At 43.3% G+C, this 20,848-nt stretch overlaps 1 protein-coding gene across 1 annotated transcript; it reads left to right on the forward strand.

Moving 5' to 3' along the window:
* Nucleotides 1-7,656: 7,656 nt before the first annotated feature.
* Nucleotides 7,657-12,183, forward strand: LOC139536118 (G-protein coupled receptor 37-like 1). Its single transcript, XM_071336308.1, has 2 exons — nucleotides 7,657-8,562; nucleotides 9,494-12,183. Exons 1-2 carry the CDS (start codon nucleotides 7,867-7,869, stop codon nucleotides 10,463-10,465), a joined length of 1,668 nt encoding a protein of 555 aa, XP_071192409.1. The 5' UTR covers nucleotides 7,657-7,866; the 3' UTR covers nucleotides 10,466-12,183.
* The last annotated feature ends 8,665 nt before the right edge of the window (nucleotides 12,184-20,848 follow it).

Genomic DNA, 20,848 nt, shown 5'->3' on the forward strand with positions numbered 1-20,848 from the left:
TAGTAAATGTTTGACTCACCGTACCTGCTTCGTCTCTCCAGCGTCAATTCATGTGACACAGGAGACATGCTGGTAGAAATTAGGTAAAACGGTTTTCAGTGCTGCATTAAAATCCCCGGCCACTAGGAGCATCACATCTGGGTGAGCATTTTCTTGTTTGCTTATGGCCCTATACAGCATGGTTAGGTGCGGTCTTAGTGCCAGCATCGGTTTGTGGTGGTAAATAGACAGCTACAAAAAAATATAGTGTGTTCTACGGCTTATCATGAAGTATTCTAACTCAGGCTATCAGAACCTCGAGACGTCCTTAATATTAGAGATTGCGCACCAACTAACCAATAGTGTTCTTATGGCTGGGTCCGGGAGTGGGTGTTTGCCAGCGCGCAGGTTACACATTCATCCAGGTTACCACAGTTCCCTGTGGGTTTGATCCTTGGACTGTCTTTGGGTGCGTCAGCGTGTAAAGTGTGCATTATCAGGGTTCCCCACAGTTTCCTGTGAGTCTGAGCCTTGGGCTGCGGTGGCAGCATGCGAGTTGTCGTGGCAATTTCCTGTATTACCAAATGAGGAGAGTTACAAACCACACACCAGTCAGAGTTATACTTGAACTTCATCTTTAATAATAATATGAGCTTTACCATAGCCCTGTGACTTTCAACAATTCACTATCTGTAATGAATTGTTGAGAGTCCCAACATAATGGCAACTGAGATCTTTTATAGCATAGATACACCCCTCTCAACTTACATGACAAACCACAGATCTTAGGAACTCTTCACAAAGGGCCTTTTACTTGAGAAAGGAGTATCCTTTAGCCAGATTGCATTCGCTATAAATTATCGCTCAGTTTGGTCTCTAAAACGAGGTTCTAATCTCGTTCCTGGTACTTCATAGTACCAAAACATTACCTCATCCAAGGCATAACTCAATTGTCAACTCTAGATACTCCCATCTCAAGTAAACCCCCTCTTGACCCCACTCCTGGACAAGCTCACTGAGGGGAGTGACTTGCGCACAGACATTGTAGAGACAAGTAATTGGTTCCCCCTTAATCACGCCATCCCTTCACATGGTTTAACAGATACATTCACATACGAAGACAATGTTCCATCCTGTCCTCTTCCCTTTCTGATATTCTGCATAGCACCAGAGACATGTAAAAGACAAGCCTGACCTCTCCCCTCTCTGGGCCCCAAATGACTGAGCCCCAGCTAAGAAAAAGTGCAACTGCCAACACTATAGTCCAAAAGGATACATTCTAATGACAAGTATCTCACATAAGCATATTATGTAAATAAAACATCATATTTATCTATGTTACCCAACTAATTCTGATTCATCTGCCACAGAGTACACAGGTTCCAGGTTACTACAGGTTTCCTGTGGGTTTGAGCTTCCGGCTGCCGTGGTTCATCGACTCAGGCTGATGCTATGCAGCACGCATGTGCGCTTTACCAAGTCACGACAGGTGTTCTGTTGTTTTGGACTTGCAGTTCCTTGTACTAGTTCTGACATTTCAGGCTCGCAAGGTAAGTATTGTTCTTGGAACCATAGGGTCTATGCACTTGGACCACAGTGGCAGCGTGGCAGTGTGTATAGCCAAGTTGCAAAAGGTTTGGGTTCCCTCTATGGGGGTCTGAAAGTTCAGGTCTCATGAGGCTCTGACAGTTCAGGCTTCTCGGGTAAGTATTAGGGAATAATGTGGCTTCTGTAACCCCTTTTTGGATCCGGCGGAACCTGTGTGTGCTTGTGCTGCCGTGGGCCTCCTAGTTTGGTACCCTCTGAGCTGGCTTCGGGCGTGATTGTTTGTCACCATAATACCTGTATGTTATACCAAATGACTGACTGATAGAGAACGTACAGTTATGAATATGACTACTGTTGCTTGAAGGAGGGAATGAGGTATAACATATTTTGGACCCGGGCAGTCAGGGGATCTGGGCTTGCTGAAGAGCGGTACTAAATTGAGGAAAAGAATGCGAGCCACGGTATTATAGCCAGGATGAAGGGGCTACCGAGAGTGGCTCGGCATCATTTGGCCCGTTGGGCGGGATTTCTTCAGGTGAAAATGATTGGTCATTGACTCCTCATAGTATGTTATACCTCATTCTCTCCCTTAGGGAACACGAGATCTATTCATAACTGTACGTTAGTATCTGTCTCTACTAGTGTTTCTGTGGTTTGGCCTATATCCAAGTGCCAGTTAAGATTGTGCTTTGCATTTTATGGAGAATAACTGATATCATAATTGATTACTCCATAATTCAGTCACGCATCACTGCATAGAAACTGAGATCATTGGTTGGAGTATGTATTTAAAGGCCCAATGCAGCCGCTTTTATATCAATATCAAATCATTTCTGGGTAACAATTAAGTACCTTACTGTGATAGATTTCCATTAAAATAGGTTAAAAAAATATTTTACTGAAAACTATCTCCCAAGCAAGATTTTGCTTGGACTGTCTGGGTGTGGTCTAAGTGGGGATGGGAAAACTGAAAACTAATGGTTATTGGCAGAGAGGTTTGGAACTCTCTTTGTTATTGGTCTATTCATCAATTTACCGCATGGTGATGTCACCGTGGAAAGCCAAAACTCCCGCCCATGCAAACCTGGTGAGTAGAAGGCCCTGTGGTGACAACCTGGTCTCAGAGGAGTTTGCATTATTCTGTACGTAAATCTGAGATACTCCATTTAGTATGATATGTTGCATATGATATGTTATGAATTACAATTCATATTATATGTTATGAATTTGAAGAACGCACCATATGCTACGAATTTGCAAAAAATACTATATTTTACGAATTTGCTAAATGTATGATATGCTACGAATTCTAGCTAGCTGGCTAACGTTAGCTAGCCTATGGGTTAGGGTTAAGGTTAGGGTTAAGTTTAGGAGTTAGGTTAAAGGGTTCATGTTAGGTTAGTGGAAGGGTTAAGGTTACAGTTAGGTAGTAAAGTAGCTAAAAAGTAGTAAGTAGTTTTGCTAATTAGCTAAAGTTGTCCGTGAGGAGATTCAAACTTGCAACCTTTGGGTTGCTAGATGTTTGCTTTACACACCCGACCAATCACCCAACTTTCGTATTTGCCTTAACCCTTTGACACGTACGATCACATATTTGTGTTCATTGTTGAGTGGTCCCTGCAGCGTACCATCTCTAATATGTGATTGGAACAGTAGCAACAGAACGTATGACGCAACAAACGTGTCTAAACAGTATTGTTGTCTGAAAAGCATCTAAACAATGTTTTGTACTGATGTTTACAACTTTATTCCTCAATTTCACCTTTTATTGTAGAAGAGCACAGGCATCACACGGAACACATCCAAAGCCAAACTCATTCCATAAACCAGTCTAAATAACTATGACAAAAAATAAAACATAAGTTAGTGACCTAACAGTTAGACTTGTTTACAATGTACCACATCTCTGGTGGTACAAAACAAGGAAGAAATGCAATATTGTTCAGAAAAGAGATGCGTGTCAGTTAACGGCAGCTAAATTCTTTACGATGGCAGCCATCTTTGTTTATGTTTGACAAGCGAAAACTCCCTAATCACAGAATGCCTTTAACTGTAAGATGCAAATAAACAAAGTGAAAGTCAAAGATAGCTGCACCGAAAAATATGAACTTAGTTTGTCCACTCTTCAGCATATTACAAATCTTCAATGTACTTGTTACAGTGTATTTTAGAACCGGAGCACATGCTTGACAAGTCATTTACAGTTTTTGACAAATCATAAAGCAAATAAAAGGTTATCACCTCACAGATCATCACCCCAACTACAAGCCTATTACCTAGCCTAACCATAGTGCGAAAGCTTAATTAACAGGGTTGCAGATTTGGATGAAACCATTTTAGGGGTGTTTGTGGGGTGGTTCATTCCATTTGTGGGGGATTTCAAGTCCATGGGGGGTAGAAATGGGGGAAGGTATCGTGGGGGGATATGATGCAGAAAATATTACTATGATGGGGGATTCATCAATAAATGGAGGGGCAAACACAGGATAAGTTTATAAGCTAAATAAAAATAAAAATCCCTGGTAAGATGGGTCTGAGCTGGCAACCCTGATGAACGAGTTACAATCTAATTCAGTTGAGTGAACCATCCCTTCACTTCGTTTTATTATAACGGTCAGACAGATGTTTACGTGACAACCATAATGCATTGTATGATGTCAACAAACATGGCGTCACACATATCTGGCATTTAGCTTAGCATTAGCTCATTATAATCAGTACAACCTTCCAAAAAGTATTTTACACACATATGTGTACATTAAAATCTATGCAAGAATCATAATGCATGATTTGTCACCAGCACTTGAAAACGTGAATAAAACAGTAAATACATTATGCTCCATAAATACATACGGTATTCTACAGTAGAAACGACAACACGATATACAGAAACTATAATGATAATGTAATAAGGCACTTACTTTGACAGGAATGCATACATGTTCAAAAGTTATTTTGAGTAAGGAAAAAAACAATGAAGGCAATGCGAGCCAGCTGGAAAATGTGCCAGGGGGGAAAAGTTTGTTCAAGTTCTGTTCTGACTGGAGATGTGAAAATGTCTGCATACTTGATCTGGGGAAACACTGGGGAAGTGCTTGGGCTCTGGTCGAAGAGAGAATTTTGTCTGGCTCAGTAAAACATAAGCTGTCCGCAACATTAAAATGGGCTACTTATATGTGAATTAATGAGAAGGCGGAACACACCTTAATCAAACTGTGTGTTAGAAAATAAACTTGTTAGAAAATTATTTGAAAATGAGAAGTTGAAACATAGCCTATAGATAATTAGCAGGCAGCGTGCCTTGGTTTGAGTGCAGCTTGGGTTAACTGCCATTTGCGTAACAATCACATTTTGAACCAGTGAATGCATTCTGACATCACACGTATAAAAAAACTCACACTGGGGGTGACCATTAGAGATATTTGGAACTCATCCGTGAAAAGGTTAAGTAAGGGTCTGTCTCATGTAACCATACCCAACATAACATATAATACTAATTTGTGTGTCTCAGATTTACATTTGCTATTTTACGTCTAGTCTATGAGACCAGGCTGGTGTAGATTGCATTTTCAGCCAGCAACTATCCGGGAAATAACACTGATCAAATGTTTTTCACACTTTTACAGTGTTAGTTTCATCAGCTGTTGTACAATATGATATAAAACACACGAACAACATAATTTTGACTACAATGGGCCTTTAAAGTTAATAAATACCCTGTATAATATATACAGTTGTGGCCAAAAGTTTTGAGAATGACACAAATATTAATTTTCACAAAGTCTGCTGCCTCAGTGTCTTTAGATATTTCTGTCAGATGTTACTATGGAAAACTGAAGTATAATTACAAGCATTTCATAAGTGTCAAAGGCTTTTATTGACAATTACATGAAGTTGATGCAAAGAGTCAATATTTGCAGTGTTGACCCTTCTTTTTCAAGACCTCTGCAATCCACCCTGGCATGCTGTCAATTAATTTCTGGGCCACATCCTGACTGATGGCAGCCAATTCTTGCATAATCAATGCTTGGAGTTTGTCAGAATTTGTGAGTTTTTGTTTGTCCACCCGCCTCTTGAGGATTGATCTCAAGTTCTCACTGGGATTAAGGTCTGGGGAGTTTCCTGGCCATGGACCCAAAATATCGATGTTTTGTTCCCCGAGCCACTTAGTTATCACTTTTGCCTTATGGCAAGGTGCTCCATCATGCTGGAAAAAGCATTGTTAGTCACCAAACTGTTCCTGGATGGTTGGGAGAAGTTGCTCTTGGAGGATGTGTTGGTACCATTCTTTATTCATGGCTGTGTTCTTAGGCAAAATTGTGAGTGAGCCCACTCCCTTGGCTGAGAAGCAACCCCACACATGAATGGTCTCAGGATGCTTTACTGTTGGCATGACACAGGACTAATGGTAGCGCTCACCTTGTCTTCTCCGTACAAGCTTTTTTCCGGATGCCCCAAACAATCGGAAAGGGGATTCATCAGAGAAAATGACTTTACCCCAGTCCTCAGCAGTCCACTCCATGTACCTTTTGCAGAATATCAGTCTGTCCCTGATGTTTTTCCTGGAGAGAAGTGGCTTCTTTGCTGCCCTTCTTGACACCAGGCCATCCTCCAAAAGTCTTCGCCTCACTGTGCGTGCAGATGCACTCACACCTGCCTGCTGCCATTCCTGAGCAAGCTCTGTACTGGTGGTGCCCCGATCCCGCAGCTGAATCAACTTTAGGAGACGGTCCTGGCGCTTGCTGGACTTTCTTGGGCGACCTGAAGCCTTCTTCACAACAATTGAACACCTCTCCTTGAAGTTCTTGATGATCCGATAAATGGTTGATTTAGGTGCAATCCTTGCCTGTGAAGCCCTTTTTGTGCAAAGCAATGATGACGGCACGTGTTTCCTTGCAGGTAACCATGGTTGACAGAGGAAGAACAATGATTCCAAGCACCACCCTCCTTTTGAAGCTTCCAGTCTGTTATTCGAACTCAATCAGCATGACAGAGTGATCTCCAGCCTTGTCCTTGTCAACACTCACACCTGTGTTAATGAGAGAATCACTGACATGATGTCAGCTGGTCCTTTTGTGGCAGGGCTGAAATGCAGTGGAAATGTTTTTGGGGGATTCAGTTCATTTTCATGGCAAAGAAGGACTTAGCAATTAATTGCAATTCATCTGATCACTCTTCATAACATTCTGGAGTATATGCAAATTGCCATCATACAAACTGAGGCACAGACTTTGTTAAAATTAATATTTGTGTCATTCTCAAAACTTTTGGCCACGACTGTACATGCACATTCTAGTACCTTCTAGTAGGACATAAACAGCATATATATCTAACATTTCCTGTCCACAGGACATTGTTTTTGTTTATTTTCCAGCCATTTTGGGGGGAAATATGGCCAATATGCAGTGTTGTAAAGTACTTAAGTAAAAATACTTTAAAGTACTACTTAAGTAGTTTTTTGGAGTATCTGTACTTTACTTGACTATTTATATTTTGGGCAACTTTAACTTTTAATTCACTATATTCCTAAAGAAAATAATGTACTTTTTACTCCCTACATTTTCCATGACACCAAGAAGTACTTGTTACATTTTGCATGCTTAACAGGACAGGAAAATGGTCCAATTCACACTTATCAAGACAACATCCCTGGTCATTCCTACTGCCTCTGATCTGGCAGACTCACTAAACACAAATGCATCTTTAATAAATGATGTCTGAGTGTGCCCCTAGCTATCCATAAATTTAAAAAACAAGAAAATGGTGCCATCTGCTTTGCTTAATAAAAGGCATTTGAAATGATTTATACTTTTACTTTTGATACTTAAGTATATTTAGAACCAAATACTTTTAGACTTTTACTCAAGTAGTATTTTACTGGGTGACTTCCACGTTTACTTGAGTAACGTTCTATTAAGGTATCTATACTTTTACTCAAGTATGACAATTGGGTACTTTTTCCACCACTGCCAATATGGGGATTCCCAGATAAAGATTAATTGACTTGCTTTGATTGAACTGAACTATGCGTTTGCTCTGAATACAGTTTGAGGTCCTTGCCTCGTCTATCTAGGCCACAAGAGGGCAGATGTGGTCTCTTCCATTTGCAGAACATAATGAATAACGGGCATGCAAGTTTGAGCCAGACAGACGCTCAAAATTGTACATCAGAACGAACCAGCCGGCGGACTGAAGTTTGGACGCTCTTCTAAAACTATTTGTGGATATATTTGACTTATACAGACTGTATTTAAACTAGCGCAACACTTGCAGAATATAGAACTACATTGCTCTCAGCGTTCTATCAAGGTAAAAGACAATCATATTTAAACTCTTAAAATGACTCCTCTTTTTGCTTTGTTGCTACTTTTCCTGTGCGCTGCGGAGCCCCGACATGTCGTTCCTGGTTACACAGTGCTGAGGACTCAGGAGAGCGACGGGGATGCAGGTGCACTGACGACGGGGACCGGGGAGTCAGACTCTAAATTGAATCTCAATCAGATTGGAGGTGATATGGGATATATTGAACCCCTGATGCATGAACCAGACGCTAACCAAAAGAGAATCCCCCGAGGCGCCAAGGATGGGAGCTCGAGGAAACAGGACCAGCAGTCTCCCCACAGCTACCAACACCCAAGACCGCATGAACCGGACGGCTACTTCACAACGCCCAAGGGCCCACACCTGGCCAACAGCACCCCGGACAGGCACGGCAGATCCCGGAGAAACTCTTCCAAGGGCTCGGTGCTGTTCCACAACCCGCTCTACCCGGTAACCGACAGCTCATACGGGGCTTACGCAGTGATGCTCCTCGCCCTCATCCTATTCGCCATGGGCATCGTTGGTAACCTCGCGCTCATGTGTATCGTTTGGCACAATTATTACCTGAAGAGCGCGTGGAACTGCATCCTGGCCAGTCTGGCATTCTGGGACTTCCTCGTGCTCTTCTTCTGTCTGCCCGTGGTCGTCTTCAACGAGCTCACCAAGAGAAGGTTGCTAGGGGACCTGTCCTGTCGGATCGTGCCCTACATGGAGGTAAACAGTTCACGTTGAACGTCCACGCACGTGAGGACATGTCGGCAGTGTGCATTAACAAGCACAAAGAGATGCACCTGTTGCGTCGCGCGTATGTGTCCCGTTATTTCTGCATCACACCTCTAGCTTTCCTCGTTCTCCCATTATTGAACAGTAGGTCAGTCATACACACAAGTTATACTTTTGTAGCAATACAAATGATTATACCTACACATATAGGGACGACAGGATGGTGGTTATAACCGACTATTCGTATAGCTTTTTAATATAGTCCCTGTGTGAGTGCACTGGGGCCGCCTCTGCTATTAGGGCTTGAAGAGTTCATTTTCAGGGTTGATGGTGCAAGCCCTGCTCTGGCTGTTCCCTTAGTCTGGGTATTTCCAATGTCTTTCAGACTCAAACTGTACTTAATCACCATAATGTGTGTGTTTTATATGTTGTAATTGCACTATGCGCACCACTGCCCGTGTATAGCCCCAGTCTGCCAGCTGCCTATGTGTTATGGTAGTTAGCCTATTGTTATGCTAACGAGTGCCTCATGTTAATTGTCTGGTGGGGTGTGTGTAATTAACTGAGGTTCTTAGGAACTCTTATCAAGGAGGGGATCTGGGTCAGACGGACGTTCTAATGCTATTCTATATGCTCTTTTAAACCTAGCTGAATAGGTTAATTTGCATATTCCTAGGGGGCATTTATTTGGAGCAGTAGTGTTTCCCCCAGTTTTTTCTTGGTGGGTTGGAGAACTCTCAGAATCAGCATCAAGACCTGCCAAATGAGCATCTTCTATTGAAACCAGTGTCACTCAATCCCAGTCAGTCTCTTTCTCTCCTTTCCACTGTCCTCTTATTTTCTCTCCTTCTTTTCCCTCACCCCTCTCGCCCATCTTCCCTCTCTACCTTTTCCCCCTCCCTCTCTCCCCCTCTCCCTCTAGGTGACCTCTCTGGGAGTAGCCACATTCAGCCTGTGTGCGTTGAGCATTGACCGGTTCCACGCAGTGACCAGCCCCCAGCCTCAGGCACCGCGGGTGGAGCCCTGCCAGTCCATCCTGGCCAAGCTGTCTGTGGTCTGGATCGGCTCCATGGTCCTGGCTGCTCCAGAGCTGCTGCTGTGGCAGCTCACCCAGGAGGTCTCCGTCCAGCCAGGGGGCTACGTGGTGGACCTGTGTGTCCGGCGGCCCTCCCTGAGCCTGCCTGAGTCGGTCTACTCCCTGGTGCTGACCTACCACGAGGCCCGCATGTGGTGGTACTTCGGCTGCTACTTCTGCCTGCCGCTCCTCTTCACCCTCGCCTGCCAGCTGGTGACGAGACACGTTGTCGCTGAGGAGGCACGGACCAAACAGGTGAGCAGCACAGTAGTACGAGGAAAAAGAATACGCCCTTCCTCCTCTTCCTCTTTGTCATCGTCCTCCTCCTCTTCCAAGAAGCAGCAGCTGAAGAGAGACCGTAGGTGTAGTTCTACAGTCGTGGCGATGGCCATCGTTTATGCCGTGTGTAACCTCCCCGAGAACGTCTGTAACATTGCCCTGGCCTACATCGCCAACCCCGTCTCCACAACGACTGAGGCCCTGCTGGCTCTGATTGGCCAGTTCCTGTTGTTTGTCCGTTGCTCGGCAACGCCGGTGTTGTTCCTGTGTCTGTGTCGTTCTCTGGGCCAAGCCTTCATGGACTGTTGCTGTTGTTGCTGTGAGGAATGTCTACCCAATGGAGCCTCTTCATCATCATCATCCTCCACTACCACCACCGCAGTCTCCACCTACCCCTCCTCTCTCTCAACCCCGTCATCACTCTCTCCATCCACCACCAAAGAGGAGAAGCTGCATATTGTGTCTGGAACCATACCAGCCATCTTCTATGACAAGGCCAAAGACAGCTCCTCTCTCATGGCCATCGGAACACCCTGCTGAGTCCCTCTCCTTGCCTTCTCCCTGCCTAGCCAGGAGTCACCTCATTGGGGGACAAAGTGCCCACGCTACCCTTGGACCTCAAGAACCCAGCTCTCTTACCTCAACCTCTCTCTGCCCACACTGGCTGTGCTGGGCATTGCACTGAATGAAGATAAAGGATATCTTTAATGCTTGGTCCTTAGAGGGACACTTATTTTACCAAGAAGACTCTTGAGATTAAAGGTAGACAGCACTATGGACATCATCATGCACAGCGGGCGACTTCCTGCTTAAAGACACCTCTTGAGTTTAAGGCAATTTGTTTTGAGAGACTTGTGGTTACAGACAGACTACTGAATAAACTCATGGCTAGGGCTTTGGTTGTCTTCAATCCCTCCTAGCCGTGAGATAAGTGATGAAGATCATTACAGACAGTCCATTATGACATGAGACAACATATCAATTGTAGTGGCACAGCTGAATGCTAGGAGAGATCCAGAGCTGAATACACTGACATGAACCTTTCTTGACTTTTTTTTACTAGTATACTCTCGTTTGATAAATAAAATGTTAAAAAGCAAACAATTAATTTAGCTGTGAATTATGGTCTGGATTCTTGTTGTGTTTTCTAATTTCCTGTGTTTTATTAGTGGAGATTAACAACAGAAAGAGCCATTGAGGGATCCTCTGACTGTGTCTGTGGGCTAATTGTTCTCTCTCTAACTCCTCTCTATTCCCCTGGCCTGCACTCCATCTCACAGTGATCTACAAGGGAAGGAATGTGGTAGAATGGTACGCGTCAAACACACGTCATAACACCCATCACCACTGGTGACTGACTGTTTACACGTGGAGTAAATATTACTTGTCATTATCTGAGTAAATAACAACCACTACAGTGTAGTCTTCCTACGATTTCTCCAGGAATAGGGCGCAAATCAACTGTCTTGTGTGTTAAGAATTCACTGTTGTGTTGTAGTATTTTAGCTGTACAGCTCAGGGTTTTCTCAACATGTTTCCCTTCAAGAACCATGCTATTGCTGAGCATATCCACAAAGCGTCTCAGAGTAGGAGTGCTGATCTTGGATCAGTTTAGCCTTTTAGATCATGATGAATAATATTATATGGCCAGATCCTAGATCAGCATTCCTACTCTGAAACGCTGTGTGGATACGGGCCCAGATCTTAACACCACATCTCTTCTACAGATAAACATTATTCATGATTATTAAAAGCTTTTAATGTAACCACTAGTCCACACAATTGCTCTTGTGTCAATATGTTCATAGATGTCGAGATAGAACCTAACCAATCCCTATAAAAATGGTGAATCTGTGTACAGTACATTCTGACCGATACAATGCTGATATATGTTGTTCCACTGTCGTGACACAACAGTGGAACATTTTGACTTGCTCAGATATCAGGATCCAATGAACAACTTTCATTGTCCTCAATATTACCTTGTACATGTATACAATCTGTACTTCTCATAACTTTCCTTCCTCAGAAAGAGATCAGTCAAATCATATGAATGTAGTAAAAAACGATAAATAAAAACATTTATAGTTTTGGGGGGAATTGGTATGTATTCTCTTGTATTGTGAATATACTGTAATTATGTCTGGTTTGAAGTTAACATTGTGTATCTGAGGTAGTATTTACTATCGGAACTGACTGTGTATCAGATGTTTTGTCTATTTTTTATTCAGTTGTACCCAATAAACAGTGAGACAATGTCTGTGGTCTTGTTTTTCACTGGAAAATAAATCATGGCTGAGGGAAATCATGCATCTATCAGTGCATGAACAAGTCAGTGTCAAGTTAAAGAGACCACCATGTCTGCCCACACACAATGCACACACCTACACGCATACACATTCTAACAGACACACATACTCATCCATCATCCACTCACACACACACTCACAGCAGAGGGGATATTGACAGTGAGGATTTTTCATCTGGTTGCCCCTGTCCTGTGTGTTCCGTCTCGGCTCCCTGAGCTGAAATATTTGTCCTCCCACTTAGTTCTGCCTGGGCCTGCGAGAGGGGGGCTCTCATAAGAAGAGCATTGTTCCTCAGCCCTCTCCCCAGCCCCCTCACTGCATTACAATGGCCAACCACCGGGGGAGTTGCCAAGCTACCGTCACATTCAAGGCCCCCTCACAGTCACCAAACAGAAGCAAGAGAGAGAGATGAGAGGAGAGGGGGAAGAAAGAGGGAGAAGAGGGCACTAGGCGACCAAAACAACCCGCACTTTCCCAAACCCTTCAGTTCCCCTGTGGTTTCCATGACAACGGATGAAGGGCCTTATTTGTCTGGTCTCTCGTTTGTTCAGGCCAGACGCTCAGTACTGCCCCATACACCAGTCCTCGCCTCATGCACTTTGCTGCACATTAAATTATCTTCTGCCTACCAAGCCACCATTGAGTGTCTGAAGCTGCATAATGGGAAGGTTCAGCCTCTCAGACTGCTTACATTTCTCATCAGACAAGGTTTTAAAACCTTATCTGCATTTGAGATAAAGTGAGGTGGGGTTGTGTGTGTGTGTGTGTGTGTGTGTGTGTGTGTGTGTGTGTGTGTGTGTGTGTGTGTGTGTGTGTGTGTGTGTGTGTGTGTGTGTGTGTGTGTGTGTGTGTGTGTGTGTGTGTGTGTGTGTGTGTGTGTGTGTGTGTGTGTGTGTGTGTGTGTGTGTGTGTGTGTGTGTGCGTGTGCACGTGTGCGTGTACTGACAGTGTTAAGGCCCTCTGTCATGTTCACTCCAGGCTCAGCAGGCTCAGGAAACATACATCCTCTGATCAGAGCCCTATCTACACATTGCCATGGCTACAGCCTAGCAGCCAGCTCCAGAACGCTGGAGAATGCAAACATAACCAGTTCTGGGGGTCCAGTGCTCTGTAAGCCTGGGGATAGAACCCTGCAGAGAACCCTGGGCCCAGTTCCCAGAGGGGGCAGAGGTTCTGGACCTCTCTGTCTCCATGTGTCCCTTCTGTCAGCAGAACACAGAACCAGCCTAGTCCGCTCTGTCACTGTCCTGTCATTGTCACGGCTGGGGGTGGAACTGGAACAGAGTCCGAACAGCAGGGGGGAACTATATGTGAGTGACTGGGGTTGTTTTTCACTTAGGACTAGTACCAGTGGTGGACCACCACAGGACACTTCCTCTGTGAGGGTGTTTGGCTTTGGTTTTTAGGGACATGGGAAACATCAATAAACCTCTGAAGATAACACTAAGGTCCCTTACTATCCCAGTTCAAACAGTTCTTTCACTGGCTCTATTCACCGGTTCACTGGTTTACATAGTAAGGCCTTGGAAAACCAACATCTATTGAGAGATAATCCAACAAACAGGCCTTTTAAGATTAGACTGTTGTCGATTAAATAGCGAACGTTCTGAACAAGTGACAAGTTTTCTTTGCTAAATGCCTCTACAAGGCATCTCATCAGCATCCATCTATGTCGGACATTTGTAATCTTGAAATCTCTTCATTCTTTTGCTCTTGGTTCCAGTGCCAACTAGGCTGGACCCATAAACACTACTTAATGAGTTTCACTACCTCCTGAGTTTGGTGAGCCTATTATGTATGTGAATGTGAGAGGGAGAAAGAGAGAGGGAGTCAGACAGTCATACAGACCGAAAGAGAGAGATTCAGAGAAAGCCAGAGATAGAGAGAGAGTCAGAGAGAGAGAGAGAGCGAGAGACAGGGATAAACAGAAAATGAGAGTGAAAGGGTTTAAAGAACAAAGTTCAAGGATGAGAAGAATGTTCGACACATATGACTTTTCCCAAGCCTCTCCCTCCCCCAATCACACTGCCTCTCCATCTGAAACCTGATCCTATACCGCCTCCTGCTGGCTCTAGTGGAGAATTACATCCATTACGCTATAACATTTCTGCTCTCATCTGTGCAACACATACTGTATGCTCCTGGACAAGTGAAAACAAATATAACTGTACTTACCATGGAAAATATATTGCGACAAAGAAACTCCAGATTCATTTGTAGAGGGTCTGCACTCAAAAAATAAGTTCCAAGTTCCCTGCAGTCGAAAAGATGACAAATAGTTTAATCTTGTTGCAAACATATAATGCAATGGAGTCATATTTTTTTAACCAGGGAAAAACACATTAAGACCAAGGTCTCATTTGCTAATGTGCTCTGGGAACAATACAAAATAAAACTATACACAATGAAGAGGAGGAGACAGGCTAAATAAGGATTTTTAAGCCTTGGGACAATTGAGACATGGATTGTGTATGTGCGTCATTCAGAGGGTGAATGGACAAGACAAAATATTTAAGTTCATTTGAACTGGGTATGGTAGTAGGTGCCTGGCGCATCGGTTTGAATATGTCAAGAACTGCAAAACTGTGGGTTTTTTAATGCTCAACAGTTTCCCATCAAGAATGGTCCACCACCCAAAGGACATGAAGCCGTTTTGACACAACTGTCGGAAGCACTGGAGTCAAGATGGGCCAGCATCCCTGTAGAACACTTTTGACACCTTGTAGAGTCCATGCCCCGATGAATTGAGGATGTTCTAAGGGCAAAAGGGGTTGCAACTCAATATTAGGAAGGTGTTCCTAATGTTTTGTCCACTCAGTGTATAGGGTAAGTGTAAGGCATGAAGGTGTGATAAGGTGCGGATGGTAAGTATGAAGGTGAATAAGGCGTGAAAGGCGGTGGGATGTAGTGAGGTGGGAATTCCCCAACTGGCATAGGACCTTACTTTTCCAGGACCCCCTCTTTCGTTCAGGACTCGATCACCTGGGTGGAGAACTACACCTTTCATCTGTTGGTCATAGTACTTTTTCCCCCTTGCACTTGACTGCTTGCTGCTCTCAGATGATATTCTGTATGCTTCAGTCATTCTCTTAGCCCACTTCTCAGGATAGCCTTTGGGTGAGTTTGTCTCCTCTTCAGCTGTCAGGCCAAACAGCAGCTCTATTGGCAGGTGTGGTTGGCGACCGTAGAGCATATAGACGGGTGAGTATCCCGTGGACTAATGCCTTGTGCAGTTGTATGCATGCAACACTTATGGAAGGTGTTCTTTAAAACTTTCCCCCTCCTTCTCATCAAGCATTCTCAGCACTGGGTTCAACATTCTGTTGAATCTCTCAGCTGGGCTGCCCTGATGGTGGTACAGTGATGTTCTTGAGTGACCCACTCCTGTCAGTTGCTGCAGGGTTTTGAAAAGATTGTTCGCAAATTCTCTACCCTAGTTGTGGTGTAACTTCGAGGTGTATCCAAACCTCTGTATGAAATTGAGGCCTTCACGAAATTGACCTGGAGCTTTCCCATCCGGACCAGATATGCATAAATATTTTTTTTAAATATAGGGACTTGTTCCAAACGAACCAGAGGACAACTAGACCCGTTCCATATAGATCTGGTTGGATCCAGACTCGGTGCGATCCGAGTGAGAGAAGCAACAGAAAAGTCCATTTTTAAGCTACTTTACTAACCGGAGCTGATAAAGCGCGAGGAAGAGGAGGTAAAGAGGTGACGCTCTAGCAGGGACCGTGCTGTGTGTAAGCTACTGTGAGTGTGTGCGAGTGACACGAAAAGAGAGGAAGAGACAGCAACCAACCAAGCCGACTCACGCTATAGTGGACTCATAGCCGCCATAGCTAGGTTATTTATCATCCAATATGACTACGTACATAGTACCTGTTTTGACTGCATCAAACCGAGAGAAGTTAGTGAAGCTAGCTAGCTAAGGAGTTAGGCTAATTAAGGCTGCATGCTCTTTCACGTCCTACACTGTTACAAACAACAACTCCATTCAGACTATAAAGTAGCAACCTACCTGTTGGCTCTTGGTCATTGTAGCCTATCCTTCTCCTTTAACTTTTTATTCCATAATTTTAATTCCATCTTCCTTCACTGATCAGATATCTCCTAACTTTTGCCCCACATGTCTTATGATTTCCCAACAACAAGCTACACGTGCCACTCTCGTGAAAAGCAAAGAGCATTAGCATAAATTATACAATTTCTCTCTCTCTCTCTCTACCACAGCAGTCGTGTCCCGATCTGTATGGATCCTTCCGGACAAGTCAGTTAAAATTACACATACCCAAGGTCCATGACAATCATATCAGATCCAACACAGACCGGTGACATTATTTCGAATTCTGGATGCGGACCTGCTCGGTTCCCGCATCAGGTCTGAGTTATTCGTGTAGATGTGGATCTGTGAAGACCTCTAGTATGATGTCGTTGGAGATTCTTTCAGCCGCTGTTCTTCCGGACTTGTTGTTTGCCGGAAAAGCCTGGGCGAACCTTTTGAGGTGGTCTAGAACCACCAGGATGTTTTTGAAACCACCTCTGCTGGGTTCCAGGTGCATGTAGTCAATAGACACCAGCTCCAGGATACTGCTCATAGCTGCTCTTACATGTGTGACTGGCTGCTTCTGTTTGATACAGGGACACCTCCAAGTAACATGCTCTTCTATATCCCTCTTCATGAATGGCCAGTAGAACACTTCCCTTGCCAGGCTGAGGACTTTTTCTGTTCCTACATGACTCATGTCATCGTGGAGGTGCTTCAGGAATGTCTGCTTGTAATTGACTGGTAGGACAAGCTGCCTTCTTTGGTTGTCCTTCTGGAACAGGATTCCATCGTCGATGCACATCTGTCCCCTCTCAATCAACAGTTTCCTGGTATAGCCACTCACTCCTCATCTTGCATCGCTGATCAGGGTTCTTTGTGTCTCTTTCAACCTCATGAGCTCTCCAATGGCTGGGCCCTTTCTAGCTCGTTGTGGTTGATGGTTGACAGGGGTTCGCTGGTGTGGTGTTCTCTTGAGATGCCTTCAGAGATGTTGAGGGCTGCATTCCAAGCCACATATTTTCTTTTTGCTTCTTGACTCCCTTCCCATGTTGCACGGACCATTTCACCTGGCAGCTCTTCATTGCATTCAGCCACGTACTTGGTGATATCCAGGGGACGAGAGAGGGTGTCTGCGTCGACATTGACTTTGCCTGGTCTGTCGCAGTGGAAGTCAGAGTGTTTTCCAACCCATCTGTGGCCAACTACGTTCAGCTTGGCTGTGCTTATGACATACAGTTGAAGTCGGAAGTTTACATACACCTTAGCCAAATACATTTCAACTCAGTTTTTCACAATTCCTGACATTTAATCCTAGTAAAGATTCCCTGTCTTAGGTCAGTTAGGATCACCACTTTATTTTAAGAATGTGACATGTCAGAATAATAGTAGAGAGAATGATTTATTTCAGCTTGTATTTCTTTCATCACAATCCCAGTGAGTCACAAGTTTACATACACTCAATTAGTATTTGGTAGCATTGCCTTTAATTTTTTTAACTTGGGTCAAACGTTTCAGATAGCCTTCCACAAGCTCCCCACAATAAGTTGGGTGAATTTTGGCACATTCCTCCTGACAGAGCTGGTGTAACTGAGTCAGGTTTGTAGGCCTCCTTGCTCGCACACACTTTTTCAGTTCTGCTCACAAATCTTCTATAGGATTGAGGTCAGGGCTTTGTGATGGCCACTCCAATACCTTGACTTTGTTGTCCTTAAGCCATTTTACTACAACTTTGGAAGTATGCTTGGGGTCATTGTCCACTTGGAAGACCCATTTGCGACCAAGCTTTAACCTGTTAGTGATCCGTTCGCGCGCCAATCCCTTTAGCGGGATCGATTTGACAACATCCAGAGAAATTGCAGAGCGCCAAATTCAAACTACAGAAATATCAATATTCAAGATAACTGAAAATATAAGTGTAATACATCAAAATAAAGCTTAACTTCTTGTTAATCCAGCCGCAGATTTCAGATTCAGATTTCAGATTCAGATTTCAAAAAGGCTTTACGGCGAAAGCAGACCATGCGATTATCTGAGGACAGCGCCCCGCATACAAACACATGAAAATCAGGTGGCGACACAAAACGATATAATAAAGGCCTTACCTTTGAAGATCTTCTTCTGTTGGCACTCCAAAATGTCCCAGAAACATCACAAATGGTCCTTTTGTTCGATAATGTCGTTCTTTATATCCCCAAAATGTTCATTTATTTGGCGCGTTTGATTCAGAAATACACCGGTTCCAACTCGCCCAACATGACTACAAATTATCTAATAAGTTACCTGTAAACTTGGTCCAAACATTTCAAACAACGTTCCTAATCCAACCTAAGGTATCCTAAACCGTAAATAATCGATCAAATTTAAGACGGGATAAACTGTTTCCAATACCGGATAAAAAAAAGGTGAAGCGCGTTCCAGTTCACGCGCACCAAACAGTAGAATCCATCTGGAGTGACGCTTACAAAGAACAGCCATACTTCTTAATTTCTCAAAAGAAAAACATCAACCAATTTCTAAAGACTGTTGACATCTAGTGGAAGCCATAGGAACTGCAACCAGGTTCCTATTAAATAGGGCTTTCAACAGAAACCCAATGGGAAATACTATGACCTCAATTTTTTTGCCCCTGGATGGTTTGTCCTCAGGGTTTCGCCTGCCAAATCAGTTCTGTTATACTCACAGACATTATTGTAACAGTTTTAGAAGCTTTAGAGTGTTTTCTATCCAAATCTACCAATTATATGCATATCCTAGCTTCTGGGCCTGAGAAACAGGCAGTTTACTTTGGGCACGCTTTTCATCCGGATGTGAAAATACTGCCCCATATCCCTATGAAAGTGCCTATTTACAAGATCCCATCTGAAACTATTAAAAACACTTAATACATAGAGTTCTGTTTCTTAGTACAGATTCCAATTCATGAGAAATATGCATATTCTCCCAAAAAGCAGTCAGGTGTATTATAAACATTAAACTTTTTTTTTCTTTTTTTAAAATACAGAATAGTTTATCTAAAGGCAGAGTTAATTCCAATAGACAGTAATGATAGGGTTGGGGTCAATTCCATTTTAATTCCAGACAATTTAGGAAATACACTGAAATTCATATTCCAATTCTCCGCAATGCTTTTCAATTAGTACAATTTGGAATTGGATTTTGGTTAACTTCCTGAATTGAAATGGAATTGACCCCAAACCTGAATAAAACCCAACACAACCAGGGCCCTGTTTCCCAAAAGCATCTAAGGCAAAGTTCATCGTTAGAACATTCATAGGAGCATCGTTAAATCTCTGAGATGTTTCCCAAAACCATCATTATTAACGTTGTAGTTGGTTGTTGAAACGCTCGTAATCTAACACCTGCCTCAGATGAGCTAAGTGCCCTCCCACGTCACTTTATATACAGAAGATCTACGCTAAACATAGAATCAGATGGTTGATCCGTTTCTGTGTGACTGCCGATAACTTCAGAACAACGTTACAAAGTTGCCAATGGCGTTTCAATTGATACAAACAAGCGACATATAAAATTGCAATAAATTCATTAGGCCCTAATCTATGAATTTCACATTACTGTTAATATAGATATGAATCTGTTAGTCACAGATACCTTAAAAAAGGTAGGGGCATGGATCAGATAACCACTCAGTACCTGGTGTGACCACCATTTGCCTCATGCAGCGCCATTTGATTGTGGCCTGTTCGTTGTCCGTACTGCAAAATTCTCTAAAACGACGTTGGAGGTAGCTTATGGTAGAGAAATTAACAATACATTTTCTGTCAACAGCTCTGGTGGACATTCCTGCATGCCAATTGCACGCTCCCTCAAAACTTGAGACATCTGTGGCATTGTGTTGTGTGACAAAACTGCCCATTTTAGTGTCCTTTTACTGTCCCCAGTACAAGGTGCACCTGTGTAATGGTCATGCTGTTTAAATCAGAGTCTTGATATGCCTCACCTGCTAGGTGGATGGATTATCTTGGCAAAGGAGATATGCTCACCAACAGGGATGTAAACAAATTTGTACACAGAACCTGAGAGAAATCAGCTTTTTGTGCATACTGTATGGAACATTTCTGGGATCTTTTATTTCAATGAAACATGTGACCAACACTTTACATGGTGCATTTATATTATATATCTTTTTTTATATTATATTTTTGTTCAGTATATTTCATGTGTAAACTTATGTACGTAATACATTTGTATTGAGTAGCCTAAGAATTAGCCGCATCAATATTTGCAGCCGTAGGTGGTAATATCTCTCTTGGAGCTGATTCGTCATCAGTATTGTGAAATAATTCTAATGTCAAAGTAAGATTTGAATGGAGGAAGCTGATCTGAGAGCAGTGCTTTCTTTCTTTTGATCCTATCTGTATCGACCCATGCTCCAACCATGGACTTAGCAAACGTTCTCTCAGCGCCATGTTTAGCCGTTGTAAGAAAGATGCATCATTAAAACACTTGTAAGCCTAAATTCCATCACTATTGGGAAACTGGGCTCAGGCCTGTTCAGCATTAGGCAAGAAACTCCTGTTTTCAGGCAGAGGAGTAAGACAAAGC

The sequence above is a fragment of the Salvelinus alpinus genome, chromosome 12 (genome assembly GCF_045679555.1).
Source record: "Salvelinus alpinus chromosome 12, SLU_Salpinus.1, whole genome shotgun sequence".
Lineage (NCBI taxonomy): Eukaryota > Metazoa > Chordata > Actinopteri > Salmoniformes > Salmonidae > Salvelinus > Salvelinus alpinus.